This window comes from Semicossyphus pulcher, unplaced genomic scaffold, assembly GCF_022749685.1.
Source record: "Semicossyphus pulcher isolate SPU_LCO1_2020_fin unplaced genomic scaffold, fSemPul1.0.p SCAF_2, whole genome shotgun sequence".
Taxonomy (NCBI): domain Eukaryota; kingdom Metazoa; phylum Chordata; class Actinopteri; order Labriformes; family Labridae; genus Semicossyphus; species Semicossyphus pulcher.
In genome coordinates, this window is record NW_027211693.1 from 22,894,008 (window position 1) to 22,910,199 (window position 16,192).

Here is a 16,192-nt window from a genome sequence, read left to right on the forward strand (position 1 = left end):
CTTTATTAACAGCTCAGATGTAATAAGTAACGTGAACATTCTGTGGATAGTAATGTAATGCAGATGCACAGTTTGAAATGAGCCTTCCCGGGCTATTAAAGTTGTGATCTCGAAGATTTTAGTTTCCTTCTCTTTAGCAGCACCTGTGGTGATAAACGGTAATTGCAGGAGCACACTTCGCAGATATCCAGACAGTGTTGCATGTGTGACGTCCACGGTTGCCTCCCTTTGTTACCGTTGTAACTCTTGATTTTCCTCGCTGATGTATTTCTTTCCTTCTTTCTTTGCCTTCATCTGAGCGTCAAATTTTTGAAGTTGTATCTGTAGTCATCGACCTTTTCTTTGTTTGTTCAGCCATAGTAGATTACTGTTTACACTGTTTAACACTTGCAGAGACCGGAAAAGCAGCCGCTTAGCTCCGCCTACCCTCTCTGGCAGACCTAACACTGCTGGGTGATGGAAAATGCGTCACTAACTGGGCGCTGCTTGAGATTTTTTCTGCAAAAGTCGCACCAGACACCTAGTCCATAATACTGCAAATGCAAAGGCTTTCATCAGTATTACCTCATTCAGTAAGATTGTTGCTTTAGCTGCAATTTAATTGGGTTTAAATGCATTCTAGTGTTTGGCGAACTGACATGGAAATTGTCCGGAAGTGATGCCAGAAGACAAACCACTCGCTCAGCCAATAGATGGCTTCATAGGAACTATTGTTCCAGTCTCAAAACAACTTGCATTGCAATGTTTTTGTAAAAAGCTGCCAGGAGTTTCATGCTCAGACAGCGTTGTTGAGGAAGTTTTAACATTCACACAGGATCGCGTTGCTGCGTTGATGCCGTAGCTTGAACTGTAAAGTCAGTCATAGAGCATTTGATTATCGTGTCTCCTCTTTCACTCTCCTTTTTCCTGCTCCACTAACTAAGTCGAGGGCTTTGCATGATTGCCTGGATGAGTGTTTCCCCTCAACGCTGCATTGCTATTGTCCACTTGTCCCTCCTTCATCTGTGTAATTGTATGCATGAAGTTCCAACTGTAAATCCCAGCTGTTGGCAGGTTGTCTGCTCCTACAGTGCCGGGTATTCTGGTAAGCCATTGGCTGAGGGCTGTTGGTTTTTCTTAAGCTGGCAAACATCATGAAAGATAACACAAAGAGGAGCTAGCTATGTCGGCCTTTTTTTCCTGCTCCTCCAGTCGAATAGATTTGGAAAAAAGCAGGCGGCCTTAGTATCTCCTCTCTCTGCGCTGAAACAGAAAGTGTAGCTGTGTGGAATAAAAGGAGATGCTTCTCTCTCTATCACACTCCATCAGCATTATTTACCAGACCTGCCAGTTGCTTTGTACAGCACCTCTCCCTGCCAAGTAGGCGACTGGCGTACGACCAGGGGCTAGTGACAACAGGCTACAGTGGAAAGCAAGGAGAGCTGTGTGGAGGAGCCAAGTCTATTCATTCCCTTAGGCCTGCTGAGTGAAGCACAGAACTCTATCTGCTCTCACGGAGGAGAACATAGCACTTTATGTTTTTTCTTATCATACGCTAGGCTAGAAGTGAACTTAAACCGGGCCCGGTTTATAATGGAGGTAACCTTATTTGTTAACCCTGAGCTGAAGTTAAAAGTCTTAGAATAAACATGAGGCTTTGAGCGTGTTACATGCTCTGTACATGCACTCTAGTGGAGGTAAATCATCCAGTGTTTGTCATCCAGCCTTCCTCACTCAACCTATATGGAAACATTGCACTTGGGGCTTGGAAACAGAAAAGTGATTTTTTTTTTCCACTGCGTGTCACAGATGGTGGGAAAGCCTTTGTAATGCTAATATAATATCACACTGTGTCGGCCTAGCACCGCAGTTCGCTGTGTGTGCCAAGCAGCCTGGCTGTGGAGTGATTTACCAGTATGGAGAGAAAAAGACCTCCCTCGGTTTACACTGAAAGGCTGCGTGGTTGGCGGGTCCTGCCGCTCGGCCTGCTGCGACCGGGCCCGCCTTGACTTTATTGATTCCGCTGCCCGTCCAGTGTTGTGTACCGTTAATTAACTCTGTCTCTGAGTGTTTGTCACATTGTGTGCGCTTATTAAAAAGGATATTACTTAGAGGGACAAGGCATTAAAAACAGCAGGAAGGATATAGTAAATGATTTTCAGAATCGAGCCAAAGGAGCTGCAGATTTAGGCCGGATATTTCAGACAGAAAGAGGAAAAATGTGCACCATAACTACGAAACATTTCTGCAACAGAAAAAAAGCAGGTGCTTACAGGAAAAAGGCACCTCACTCTCAAACTGTGCCCCCTACTAGAATTGTTATGCCACCTCCCAACAATCGAGCCAATAGCAGGCCACTTCCTCCTGCGTGAACCAATGACTTTGCGCCTCCTGCAGTGGCAGCGAGTCAGCTGCCAGGGAGGAGGAGACGGGAACATTGATGTCTTTCTCTGCTGCACCACGTCACAATGTTGTCTTTCGATTTCCAGCCCTCATCCCTGGTATTTGAATCACAAGGGGGAGCGTTTCATATCCTTGCTGGGAGAAGAAGGGTGATCTTGTCTATCTGAAAGAGCACGCTGGATTAAGGGGGTTATTTCCCCAGAGGGGGGGATATGAGAGTGAGTGTCACTCAGACAGCACTCACTCTCACAATGCCTCGGCCTCTGCATGTTGCCTGGGAGCCCCGGCTTTGACTCCTTCCCCTCTCCTCCCCTTTCTCTCCTTCGTTTTACTTTCTCTCCCTTCCCCTCTTCCTCATCGTCGCTACCATCTCGTCACGCTTCCTTCCTTCCTCCTTCCCCTGCTGGTTGAGCGCTGCCCTACAGGGAATGGAGAATTGCGTGGTTCGGAGGATGGTTGTTATTCCAATCACACCTCCGATGCAGCGAGGGTCCAGTAAAGTACAGAATAATTGGCAGGTTCCAGCAGCTACAGGCAGCCCTTCTATTCTCTGTGTGTGTGTGTGTGTGTGTGTGTGTGTGTGTGTGTGTGTGTGTGTGGCTGTGATGAAAGGGGGGCTGCAGCATTCAGAGGTCATTTCATTAATTACTAGCTCTTGTGTTACGTGCGTGTTCTCACATTCTGTTTGTCAGTCTGTGCGGTGATGACATGTGCGTGCCGACAAAAGAGCGTGCTGCTGTCAGAAAGAGAAACATCAACCAAATGACAAATGACCGCTGAGGTAAAAAAACGAAACCTGCATCTTCACTGTTTCTTTAAACCAGCCGATAACATATTTAAAATTTGGCTGCAGTTGTTAATCTGTTAGATATCTCGCTCAATATTTAGCCCACCTCTGCGTCATAACTCACTCATAGTATTTGTGTCTGTGTTGCGAGTGTGAATCTGTTTTTAGACAGTAGAGTAATGGTGCAAATGGAGCAGATGTTTGGTAAACACACACCTAATTAACTGGGGGTCATCCTGGGTCGGAGGGCAGAGGTCAGAGGTCACAGTGTGCCTTCAGAGAGACACTGACTGATGGGACTCCAGGGGTGCCCACTGATACACATCAATGGAGCCAAGCAGGGCGGCTAATAAAGCATGCGCGGTAAAGGGCTGGGGACAAGCGTCAGGGAAAATCAACCCGTGCTATCTGCTGGCAAACACATTGACCCGCACACTTAATGGAACATGTCTCCCATAGGTGCACCGCTCTATTGATTAGCCATTGATGGCAGTTGTAGCCAACACTTATATTGAGTGTAATTTTGCACCCTCTCCGCTGCAGGCAGGTCTGTTCTTGCAGAGGTTGAATAAAAATGAGTACAGTATAACTCTGTGTCACTACATCTGATGTTTTTTTTTTCTTCAGCTGTGACTGGCTGCCACGAAGGCTAGCTCCATAGCGACCATCAACACTTCTTGTACCCAAGCCCTTGCTGTGTGATCCAGCTTCGCCTTTGAGGGCTTCTCATTATGAGGGACACTTACCTTAAGTTCTTGCAAGAGCAGGTGCGCGCGCCGTGCTCGTGTGCACGGCGACCATATGATGCAAATGCAAGCACACACACACACACACACTCACACACACACTTTTACACAAACCTGCACAGTTGGAGGCATATCTGTCTAATACTGATCCAAATGCTGCCACATGTTAATTTACAGTGAGGAACACACACATGCACAGACACACATACGCTCACTTGTGAAGAAAAGAAAGGCAGCGGCCCCGAAAATTGCATAAATGTCAATTATTGTGGCGCGTATGTAAGAGAGGCAGAACAAAGTGGTGGTAATAAAAAATATTGATCACTTCAGCCCATAATGCGTCTGATCGGCATTGTTGTGGCAGAAACAGGCATTGACAGAGTGCCTTCGCAGGCATGTAAACCTGCAGGACATTATGTCAGTGTATTAGTACTGATCACTGCGGCGTAATGGCCCCCGATCCTCCCGGCCTGATTTAGATTCAGCAAAGCAAACGAAGCGTAGCTCATATGAATGCACCTGTTAGAAATATGATAATTGCATCTCTGAGGCTGACCTTTTTTTCACTGTTGCAATAAAGACTATTTGATGCAGGCAATGCAAGTTTAAGTGTTTGCTGTTTTGTGTGTATCAGTCAGGAGTTCGCAGTGTCGGTCATGACTGGTAGTTTTGGCTCTGTTTTTTTGGGCGGTGGATGCATCTTTATTTATCAGCAGTTACTCATACATCAGCATCTTTTAAACTGTTTTGAGTGGGAGCAATGTGTATGGGAACGTGTGTGTGTGTGTGACTGTGTGCGTGTGAGCTTGCATGCAGAGCCTCATTAAATACGCAATCGTTTCATAAGACTGACCCTTCAAGAGCAGTGGGTGGACCAAACATAGATTTGCTCAAATGAGCAAATGAATCTGTAATGTGAAAGTTTATGGTGTGTTAGCCTGTGTGTGTGTGTGTGTGTGTGTGTGTGTGCGTGCAGCGCGCTGTGGTAGTGCATTTGCAAATTGTGTGATCAAATAATTTAGCTTCACCCCATCTTCCTCTGTACTGTTTGTTCTTGTTGCGGCGGCTCGTTACAGCAACCTCCGGCTAGTCAAGATGTTTTTTTGTCTCAGTCGTCACAGTAACCGGGAAATGGCGTTCTCACTCGTGTACCATAAGGATATTGTTGTACACGGGAGCAGGATATATCCATATGTTAGTGCGGATGCCATTGCTTCTGTCTCATTAGCAGCCGTGCTGAGGCCCTGAGCTGCTTCTCCTGCTCCGTTGGGACAGCTCATGAGGCTTGACTATGTGACCTTTAACAACCTAATCAACTTTTAACACCTCGCCTACTGCTTGCCTTATTGCCATTCTTCTTTATGCCATTCAGCGGCAGGTTCACGTCCCTATTCCATCATTTCCTCCATCTCCATCATTTTTTTTTAGATTTAACCAGGAGCAGTGTTTCTCCTGATCATGTGTGCATGTATGAATGAAGCGGCATTGTAAACACATGCGGCAGCAGCAGCAGTCTCTGGAGGCACGCAGTGATGTATTGTAATCATCTGTCTCTCTCCTCACTCTTGACCTTCCCTCTGCTTATTTCTCTCCTCTCCTTATCTCTCTCTCTCTGTCCTCTTCTCCACGCTGTACAAGAGCTCAGGTTGTACAAAAGATGCACAGAGAAACAGACATAGTTATCAGCTTATACATAACAATTTTAAAGATATACATTTTTTACAGCGTGTTTTTTTTACCTGAGAAAACCCATTAAAAAATACATTTATCTGCATTCTGCTGTATGACAAATGCAGTGGCCCTGCAACATCATCTTCAGTCTGAACAGCAGCAGCACTGCCTGTGCATCGATTTAATGTACAAGAGTGCAAATTCTAAATAGCTAAATGTATTACTGACGGTTTAAAGCAAACACTGCAGCTCAGAAAGGATTGTGTGTTGGTCTTTGTGGTACTACAGCTGCAAAATATAATGCAGTTGAATTTAAAAGTTACTCTATGTAAAAATGAACAACGTATAACATCATTCAAGTAAATAAGTAATACAGTACAATAACATACTGGTCACTTTCAATGGTCTTCCTCAGCGGATGGAGATGATTTAGTTGTCATAACATGATCACTGACTTTATATAGGAAGTGGCTGCATCCACTGTGACGTCACCTCTAATTTGGTTAATTGGCCATCTTGTTTTTTTGTAGCCAGATGTTACTATATTTAGAAGACGGGATGGATATGCATCGCTACATCTCTATCTTGGTTGACTGGTCACCATTGTAGTGGCTTTTCAATCACGGATAGTCACAAACTAAAACAAACTCTGCTGTCAAATTTACTCTAATTGGACGATAATTTACAAAATAAACATCATGCTGTTTGAAGAGGACTTGAAACTAGCGATGGAGGCAATTAACTCATTGGGAAAATATTGAATAAGGTAATAAATTGACTGAGAAGTGGAGTCATTTTCTCATTTGCGTACATACAATAAGACTTGTTTTTGCAACAAGTGGAGTCGCCCCCTGCTGGCTATGAGCAAACATGTAGGGTTAAGACACTTATGCATTGGTTTCACTTTTGAAACCAAGAGTCTATATATATATATATACATATATATCAAACTATCTATACAAATGATCAAAGTGTAAAAAAATTTTTAAAAATGACGGGAATGTGTTCTGTTAATCACATGACCAGAATATCAGTACAAACAGTATTAAGGAACAGTAACTGCGTTCGGAACATTCACAAAGCAAATTCTTTCGAGTCAGGTAATTGCAGTAGCCAGATGAAACAAATGTTTCTATTAAATTGAAACTATTTCAGCAAACGTGATGTAAAAGCTGAATAAATGCAGGTGAGAGAATTAAATTCCACTCGTCTCTGAAGCCATGACTGAGCCAGGATTAAACCAACCAGAAGAGTCCGGTATACACTGTATTTAATGAATCATAAAACATTAATTGTCTGTTGAGTCCCCTGAGACAAAGAAAGATCCTGACATTTTCACTTTACTCTGTAGCAGACGGAGGCCTCAGAGGTAACAGTGGCTACTTTTGTCCAGATCTGGCTCTGCAGGTTGTGCTGCGCTGATAAAGATCCAGCTCTATAATCCTGATTCATACTGAATCTCTACCTATCAGATGCTTCCCTGGCTCTTCAGCAGCCCGTGATTGACGATCATTATCTCGAGATAGCATATCTGTGCCATCGCTGTGGCTCTGTCAGGGATTTTAGGTGAGGATGTTTGATCAAATACAGCAGCAAACAGCTGACGGAGGAGATGTACGGCAGCAAGAGCACGTGTAGAAGGATATACATTGAAGATGATATCATTCTCTCTGTACGTATGTCAGAGACAAATGATTGAGATTTGTGTTAAGCTGCGGCAAAAATATGACAAAAAATCCTAATGGCAGAGACAACCGACCTGAGCTTTATGAGAGGTGGTTAGAGGCCATGACACATTAGCCACCAATAAGGTGCTTCTGCTCTTATCACTCTTTCATGCTAACATAAACATGAATTTTCCATTGAATTTAAAGTTCTTCTAGCCTTTATAGTATTCTCATTGTTTTTCTCACTACTCGCTCTTGCCGCCACAACAGTTCTGAATAACTCACTGTATGCTAGCTGTACAGCACAGAACAGCAGGCGGACAAAGCTTCCAAGCTAGCAACAGCCTGGTAAAGTTAGCAGAGCATTTAGCTGCTAAAGAGACCAGACAATTGCTTAGGACCGGGTTGAGAACTAAACAGAGCCAAAAGGAGAGCTAATTTTCGACTTAATTTGTCAAATAAATGCTGTTTCTCTGTATGTTGTATGTGTAAAATTAGCAGTTGTTAGCTAACTAGTTAGAGGGTGGTATTATTGTTGGTTTTGCGCTAACAGCTTGTTGTACTGCACCAAGAAGATAAACAAATGTGTTCTTGGTTTTTGTTTGAGGTTTTTTGTCCCCTTATTTTATCTTTTATTTGGTATTGTGCTACCTATTCCAACTTAATCAATTAGCTCTTACTAAAAGCATGCTAGCAGTCAGCTAGTGGTCTGCGTGGGGTCTGTGCGATATGCTTAACAGATGTGAGGTGATGCACAGTGTTTGATCTGTCGGCCATTGACAGCGCTGCCTCTTTGAGGTTGTGTCCGTGCCCTCAGAGGAGGAGAGCTCTGACATATCAGTTGTGAGGAGGCCAGTTGACCTTCGACTGGACAATGCTCATGTTTGTGAGGGAGCTGCAGAGGGAGAGAAAGAGAGAGTTGCTTCATCTCCTGCAGCAACAAAGCATACGATAGCACATTCATTATATGTGAAAAGCTGCACAAGAGTAGAGCTACGACAAACAACAGAGTATGAACGATTCGTTAATGACACGGAGAGAGAAACAAATCATGTGGAGTTTGTTTGTTATTCCTCAATCAGAGTAATGCCCCTCTGCAGCTTGTCTCTGGGTTTTGGAGAGTTTTTGCCCTCTTCCAAATAAAAGCACAAATTAAATTCAGAGGTCGAACCTGGGCTCGTGAAAAATGTACGTGACGCAAAGATTCTCTTCTGAAATAGTAACATAGGCCTGTAAAAACAGTGTTTTAAATGTGTTCTATGTATTTTTGTGCACCTGTGTCAGTATTCGATTCGTGTTTCTCTGTTCTCACTCCACACATTGCTGCAGGCTTAAAGGTATTACCATGAGTTGCGTGTGAGGCAGGTTACTTCAGCCTGTCTGCAGCGAGCCAGTGAACCTGCTCTGAAACTGTATACCTGTGCTGAAAAGAGGAGTCGCCATTTCAGCGCTGTCTGTTTGGATCAGTGTTCCCGGTGGCGCGATGCCCTCTCTGAGAGCTCCTCTGTTGGGGATCTTTTCCTTGGCCCCTGACTCTGTCCCTCTGTTCACACAATGGGCCCCTTTGTACCTGCATATACCGCTGCTGTGGGACCTGGCTTCGTATTTTCGGCAATTATACACGATCCCACTCCAGCCGTGCCTCTCGATGCCGCTTCATTGGAGAGAAATGCAATCGAACGGAGGAGAGATGCAGTGAAACGGGGATGTGGAAAGAGGCTTGCAGGAATTAGATTGTGGTGCTGATAAGTTCCATATAGAGCGAGTAAACATGTTCTTATCTTGTTATCCAGCTTGCACATTAACACATGCCTTGTAGAAGGAGGTGGAGGAGGGCTTAAAAGGATAAATCAAATTCTAATCATTCTGTTTGGCTTTTCCCGCTCTCTGCTCTTTGTCTCAATTTCTGTTTCACATCGCGCCGAGAACCCCGGCGCACACGCAAGAACAATGGAGGGGTCAGAAGCACTAGACATTCTCCTACACCCGCCGAACGCTCCAGAAATGAGTGCACAGTGATTACGTGCCCTAATGTGAGGTGTTTAAAGAGCGGTTTCCTGCAGCAGAGTTAAATGACGGTGCCCTCTGTGAAGTATTAATGATGTGGATGGATGAATCAGGTCGGCACAAACCTGTTGACGGCGCTCTCTTAAAGCTGCACCCAGACATCAGGCTTAACTGCTCGGCAAATTGGACATGCTTGTTGGCTGTAGCTCCAATTTATGTGCACTCTCTATTGCAGTTAGTCCATCTTCATTATTGAAATGGCCTCTCGTCAGGTCCTGACAGAGCAGTGGAGACGGCTACGGGAGGGAGAGAGGCGGGGGTCATACAGGAGAATCATGAATAATGTGGAAAATAAACACATTTGAGGCTTTGGAGCCGGCTGGCAGGAGGGGTGTTGGGAGTGTTGTGAAATGCCCAGCTTTCAATTTCTCCCCCATCTCTCTCTCTCTTTCTCTTCATGTGATTGTATGAGCAGCTTCTGCCAGTGGATGCTGATGCTGTGGATCCTCAGCCTTGGGGCTTTGTCCAACACACATACAATTGGGCTTAAACACGCACACACACACACACACACATAGACACAACCCTGAAACACATCCACATGCAGCTCTAGGCGCTGACCCCGCCAGGACCTCTGTAGCCTGACCAGCATCCCAACTGTGTGTTTTGTCGCTGCCGCTCTGGAGACACACACAGCTCTGTGGCTGCAGTGTATGTCTGATATTATGCTGCTGCTACTTTATGCGTTGTTGTTGCTTTGATAAGTCTTTGCTTTGCTCGTCTGGGTCAGCCAGTTCAGGATATGATATCCTATTTCACTTCTTGTTTTTTCAGAGGGGTTGTTTTTATTGCCAGATGTAGAATTTTCAATTTCTCAGTGTGCCGAATTGATACAAGATGACCTGAAAAACATCTCTTAGCTCTGTAAATGCCATGTGCACTTAAGCCCGGGCTTTAGGAGTAATAGGGCTCCTCTCTGAAGAGACGAATGGGGTCTGGCTGGGTCTACCTACAGGGTCCTTATACCTGCTGCAAGCATGAGCCGATGTGATGGCTCATGAGATAATTACCCACTGAGCCGGCGTGAATGCAACTGTAAGCTGAAGCAGGGGTTCCCTTCAGGTAGCTCTGCCGCTCAGGTCAGCAAACAGCTAATGACATTTAAAAGCAATAGGATGAAAGAGGAGGCAGTTGTTTGTAGTCAGCCGTTCACCACCTTTGTCTTATTGTCTGCCGTCTGTCTTAATCTCCCAGCCGCCGTTTTCACACCACAAGGAGATCATGTTATTAGATCCCCTCCCCTGGCTCATTTGTCATCCTGCAGCACCGCTCCTCCAGAGAAAGACTGCAGGAGCTGAAAAAAAGGAAACAATATAAACAGGCAGGAGGCCACAACATCAAATGTTCATCATTTAGCGGCCCAGACTCTCTTGTATCATCATTATTCTCTCAGGAATCACACCAGGTTAATGTGCCTTTTCTTCACCGTGCCACTCCACCTGAAACAAACTTCAACCTCTCCTCTCTCTACTTTAACATATTGTCCTGTGTTACATTTGTACCACTGCATCCTGCTACACACACACTCCATCACCCCCCACCCACTCTTACTTCCACCATCACTCGCCACGGGGAAAAAGTATTGTCAGTGTTCGCAGTGTGCTGTCACCGCCTCAGCCGCATCTCTTTCATCTGTCCTCTTTGAGCCAGGTTGGTTCCTTGCAGCTGAGGCACACAGAAGGAGTCGGCTAATTACCATAAACAAATATGCTCGGAGCCGCCTATGTAAGACTCGCATAGGTTAACAACTCTGCCATAAATGTTAAATGAAGCTTAAAATAGGATGGTATGGCATACAGTTTCCATAGTGATCTTGGATGTGATTCTTTGTGTACTTTCTTGGTTGGTAAAGTTTGAATTAATCTTAGACACGAATCAGAGACACACAGGAGAGGAGAGTGACTGTTTGGTGCATCCACAGAGATCATGTTGGAGGCTTTTTCTATAATTACTGCAACTTTGTCTTTCTTTGTCGTAATGATATCATATGTTCTGGTGTTAATGTGATTCTGCTTGAAACTCACGTCTCTTTCTATTTTCTCTTTCTATCTCCGTCCTCTCTGCCTCTCTCTTTCAACAGGTGGTACAGTCAAAATGATGCGTAGGAGGTGAAGCGTTGAGCCGTATTGATGGATGTGTTAACAGACAGCGGTCTCACATTGATCGTGAAGACTTCGGAACCGGAGAATGCAAATGTAGTGGAGGACACAGGTGAAAACTATTCACTTTTTTCTGCAGCTTTCAAAGAGAATATATTTATCAAATGCAACTTCTTTTTAAAGAGGGGGTATTATGCTGTTTCACATTTTAACACATATATAATGTTACAGTGTTGGATGTCCAGACTAAACGTGAAAAAAAACACAACTTTGTCAACCATTTTAATGTTGTTTTGTGTAGTCACGTGTAGTTACAGTTTCCACAGCAAATTTAGTATTTCCACCTCCTACAGAAAAAAATCTGTGGGACTTTTCCTTAACATTCTACATTTAGTTGATAGTCATTAATGGGTTAAAGAGGGGGCATTATGCTGTGTCACATGTTAACACATATATATAATGTTACAATGTTGGATGTCCATAGTAAACGTGGGTGAAGTTTCAAATCTGTTGGTAAAAGTATGTTGGAGTAATCCCCAGGCTTCTCAGCTCAGTCTGCAGGCTGCTGTGAACGGCAGGTTTGCACTTTGTGACGTCACAAAGTGCCATCTCAGCAGGCTTTGGAGAGCTGGCCAATCAGAAGAAAGCAGGCTTGTAGGGGCGGGGTTTCTTAATGGGACAGAGCTGACTGAGTCGTTTCAGGCAGAGGCTGTATGAGGGCCTGCACAGAGCACCTGTGGGAGAAAAATGAGTAAAAGCTCCTGTGAGGAGTTTTTCTCTTGTTATGAAACAGACTGAAATTAGTTCTGATTACTCTATATGACCTACAGAAGCAAACCAGACTATCAAGAAGAAGATTGATTATTTCTGTATAGTTATTTTTAATGCCTGAAACTGCTGGCGTGGGGTAGGTGTCAGACGAAGCGATTAACTGCACGCTGCCTTTGTTTACATCTTCCAGGGCAAAAATTTAAAGTGAATGATACATATGACATGATTTGTTGTTAAAAACCACCACTTAAGCATGTACAGGACAAAACCAGCAAAGAGATACGAGGTACGGCTTTGTCCACAGGGGGCGCCAAAATCAACACAAACTGAAAGTTCCTCACAGGAGCTTTAATTATGCAAAGCTACTCCACAGGTTCACAGAGTGAAATGTGAAGCTTGTAATTAACACAATTCCCCCCTTTAAATGCATATAAATATAGTTTGCTGATTAATTCTGTACCTTGCTTTAAGCATTAAGAGATATCTGGTTGTTGATCTAAAAGCAGAAATGTAATTTTCACCAGAATAATCATGAATTAGAATGAATTAGTTTAATGACAACTTTCTCTCACAACATCTGAAAAACGTTAAAAGACAATAATCATTAGCACATACCACGGAAGTTAATTCCTTGAATTAGCTTTTCACTCTTGCTTTTAAGCTCTCTGAGGAGATATGGCAAGCGTGAAACACACCCTGTCTTTCCTTAAAATGAAAAGTGGAAAAGAAATATTAAATGAAGCTTTTTAAGCTTTTGTTAATCCTCTCTCCTGATGCCTCCACAACTCAGGAATATAACATCTACCTTTTGCAATAAAAAGGTGCAAATGTGGAAGAGGGTGCAAAGCAGTAATTCTCTCTCACTCATTCACGTTCATTAGCATTAGCAAAAGAGTGTGCACATTTTTACTCAGATTTATTTATTAAGGTTTTATTTTAGGACACCATCTACCTGTTGGTAAATTACCTAAACCATTCATCATAGTGACATTTAATGATGTAAGCTTTTATATATATATACAGTACTGCAGTTTTAGGCAGGTGTGAAAAAATGCTGTAGACTAACAAATGCTTTAAAAAAATGGAAGAAGTGTTAATAGTTTATTTTCATTAATTAACAAAATGCAGTGAATGAACAGAAGAGAAATCTAAATTAAATCAATATTTGGTGTGACCACCCTTTGCCTTCAAAACAGCATCAATTCTTCTAGGTACACTTGCATCACACTTACACAAACATCTTGAAGAACTAACCACAGATCTTCTATGGATGTAGGCTTCCTTAGATCCTTCTGTCTCTTCATGTAATAGACAGACTCGATGATGTTGAGATCAGAGCTCTGTAGGGGCCATACCATCACTTCCAGGACCTCTTGTTCTTCTTTACGCTGAAGATAGTTCTTAATGACATTGGCTGTATGTTTGGGGTCGTTGTCCTGCTGCAGAACAAATTAAGGGCCAATCATACGCCTCCCTGATGGTATTCCATGATGTATAAGTATCTGCCTGACCAAATCTCCAACTCCATTTGCAGAATGCAGCCCCAAACTTGCAAGGAACCTCACCATGCTTCACTGTTGCCTGCAGACACTCATTATTGTACCGCTCTCCAGCCCTTCGACGAACAAACTGCCTTCTGTTACAGCCAAATATTTCAAATTTTGACTCATCAGTCCAGAGCACCTGCTGCCATTTTTCTGCACCCCAGTTCCTATGTTTTCGTGTATAGTTGAGTCGCTTGGCCTTGTTTACATGTCGGAGGCTTTTTGGCTGCAACTCTTCCATGAAGACCACTTGTGGCCAGACTTCTCCGGACAGTAGATGGATGTACCTGGGTCCCACTGGTTTCTGCCAGTTCTGAGCTGAGCTGAGGAAATAAGTTGAGGAAATAAGCTTGATGTGTTTTTCATTTGCGGCACTAAGTATCCTTGGCCGACCACTGTGTCGATGATCCTCAACGTTGCCCGTTTCTTTGTGCTTCTTCAAAAGAGCTTGAACAGCACATGTTGAAACCCCAGTCTGCTTTGAATTCTTTGTCTGGGAGAGACCTTGCTGATGCAGTATCTTGTACATATTGATCAGTACCTTGTATTTTGTTGCTGTGCTCAGTCTTGCCATGGTGTATGACCTATGACGTGAAACTGTCTTCCACAACCTAACCTTGTTAGCAGAGTTTGGCTGTTCCTCAACCAGTTTTAAGCCTCCTACACAGCTGTTTCTGTTTCAGTCAATGACTGTGTTTCAACCTACATGTGAAATTGATGATCATTAGCACCTGTTTGGTATATTTGGTTGATCATACACCCGAGTATTACAAAATCCCTGACTTTGTGCAAGTGTACCTACAAGAATTGATGCTGGTTTGAAAGCAAAGGGTAGCAACACCAAATATTGATTTGATTTTTCTTTTGTTCGCTCACTTATCATTTTGTAAATTGATAAAAATAAATTGTATTAATTCACACCTGCCTAACACTTTTGCACAGTACTGTATATTATATATTTAATATAAAATGATTTAGGTGTGTCTGACTATGACTATAAGCTCCAATGTGCATTTACTAAGGCACCACCATCCACTACCTACCACCTAAAGTCCACCTCCACCAGGCACCACTGATCTTTAGATGAGGTTTATCTTATTGTTTCAGCTCTGGTCGGGCTCAGTGGGGTCTGACTGAACTGAATCACACAGATTATCCCCAGCACTAGCCTGTTCCTTCAGTCGAACAGAAGAAAAGAGAGAGTGTGGAGAATGAGAGTTGGAAAAAGAGCGGTGGAGGAAAGGGTGAAAACGTCTCCATTGAGCAGGAATAGGGCAGCTCTCTGAGGATAGCCATGAATCATGCTGCAGTTACTCACCACTTATTATGAACATCCTGTACTGGCTGGATTGATTTCCCCCCACCATTCACAAAATGTCATATAGTGAAGATGGAGCAATAGGTAGCAAGCGGCTCTTGTGTCTGGCCTACCAGCGGGATGAGTTAACGCCCAGGGTGGCTGAGCTGCAGAACGGCTAGCTCTGCATTTTACGAATGTAAAAGCCTCCTTATAGCGCGGATAAGGAGCAGAGGAGTTTGAAGGGAAGGAGATAGCGAGGAAGAAACGGGAGGAAGAAGGAGATGGAAAGGGGGATGGGAATGAGAAATGATTTCAGAAAGCCATTAAAGGGAAGAAAAGGCCATGTCAGCTGTTTTCATTTGCATTGTGCTTAATATTGTGATATTTGAGCTAATTTATTCTGTCAGCCACACGGAGTGGATGTACCCGTTTGACTCTGGTTAAAGCTACTGTGTAATTTTAACCGGTTATAAAAGAACTCAACTGAATACTGACACATCTATATGACCTAAAGAGCAAACAAGTAGACAGAAGATTGATTATATCTAGTTATTTTTAAAGTGTGTCACTGCTGTTATCAAAGGGATCCAACGAAGCAACTTACAGCATGCAGACCAAAAAAGCCTTTGTTTACATTTTCCCTTGCAAAATGTTGCAGTGAGTTATATGTTTGGCAGTTAAAAGGAAGCAGGAGGAGATTTGTCTTTAGAGAATACTATGCACGCATGTACAAGACAGAAGCAGCAAAGAGATAACACGTACCACTTTGTCCACAAATCAGCACAAAGCGATAGTTCCTCTGGGCTGTTTTAATATTAGGAACAGATGGTTGTCATTCAGATAATATTCTTAAAATGTCCTCTTCATCCTGATAGAGTGACTGAAAAGGGATTGTTATTAAAACGAGAAGCATAGAGGTACAGTGTGTATGTGCATGTGTGGCTGCGTGTGCATGTGTGGCATCTGACACACTAATAGATGAGGCCACAGACGCCAACTTGTCTCTCTCTCCTCGTGTCCGTGACCATGTCCCTCGGCATGGGCTCGTCTCCCCGCGGAGCCGCCTGGCACAGAGCAGCTCGGCCTGCTCAGGTGGACGAAGCCCTGAATGTCATGGCTCGAAAGATAGACCAGACTCGCAGAGCTCCGAGCGCTAAC

At 43.7% G+C, this 16,192-nt stretch overlaps 1 protein-coding gene across 2 annotated transcripts in view; it reads left to right on the top strand.

The window, feature by feature from the left end:
- nexmifb (neurite extension and migration factor b) overlaps positions 1–16,192 on the top strand; it is a 53,736-nt gene that overhangs the window by 27,230 nt on the left and 10,314 nt on the right. For both annotated transcript variants that reach the window (XR_011308642.1, XM_069669993.1), the window contains exon 2: positions 11,401–11,531. Coding sequence is in view for 1 of the 2 variants with exons in the window: in XM_069669993.1 (XP_069526094.1) it covers positions 11,450–11,531 (82 nt within the window). In the remaining variant the exon portion in view is untranslated. The remainder of the gene's footprint in view (positions 1–11,400; positions 11,532–16,192) is intronic.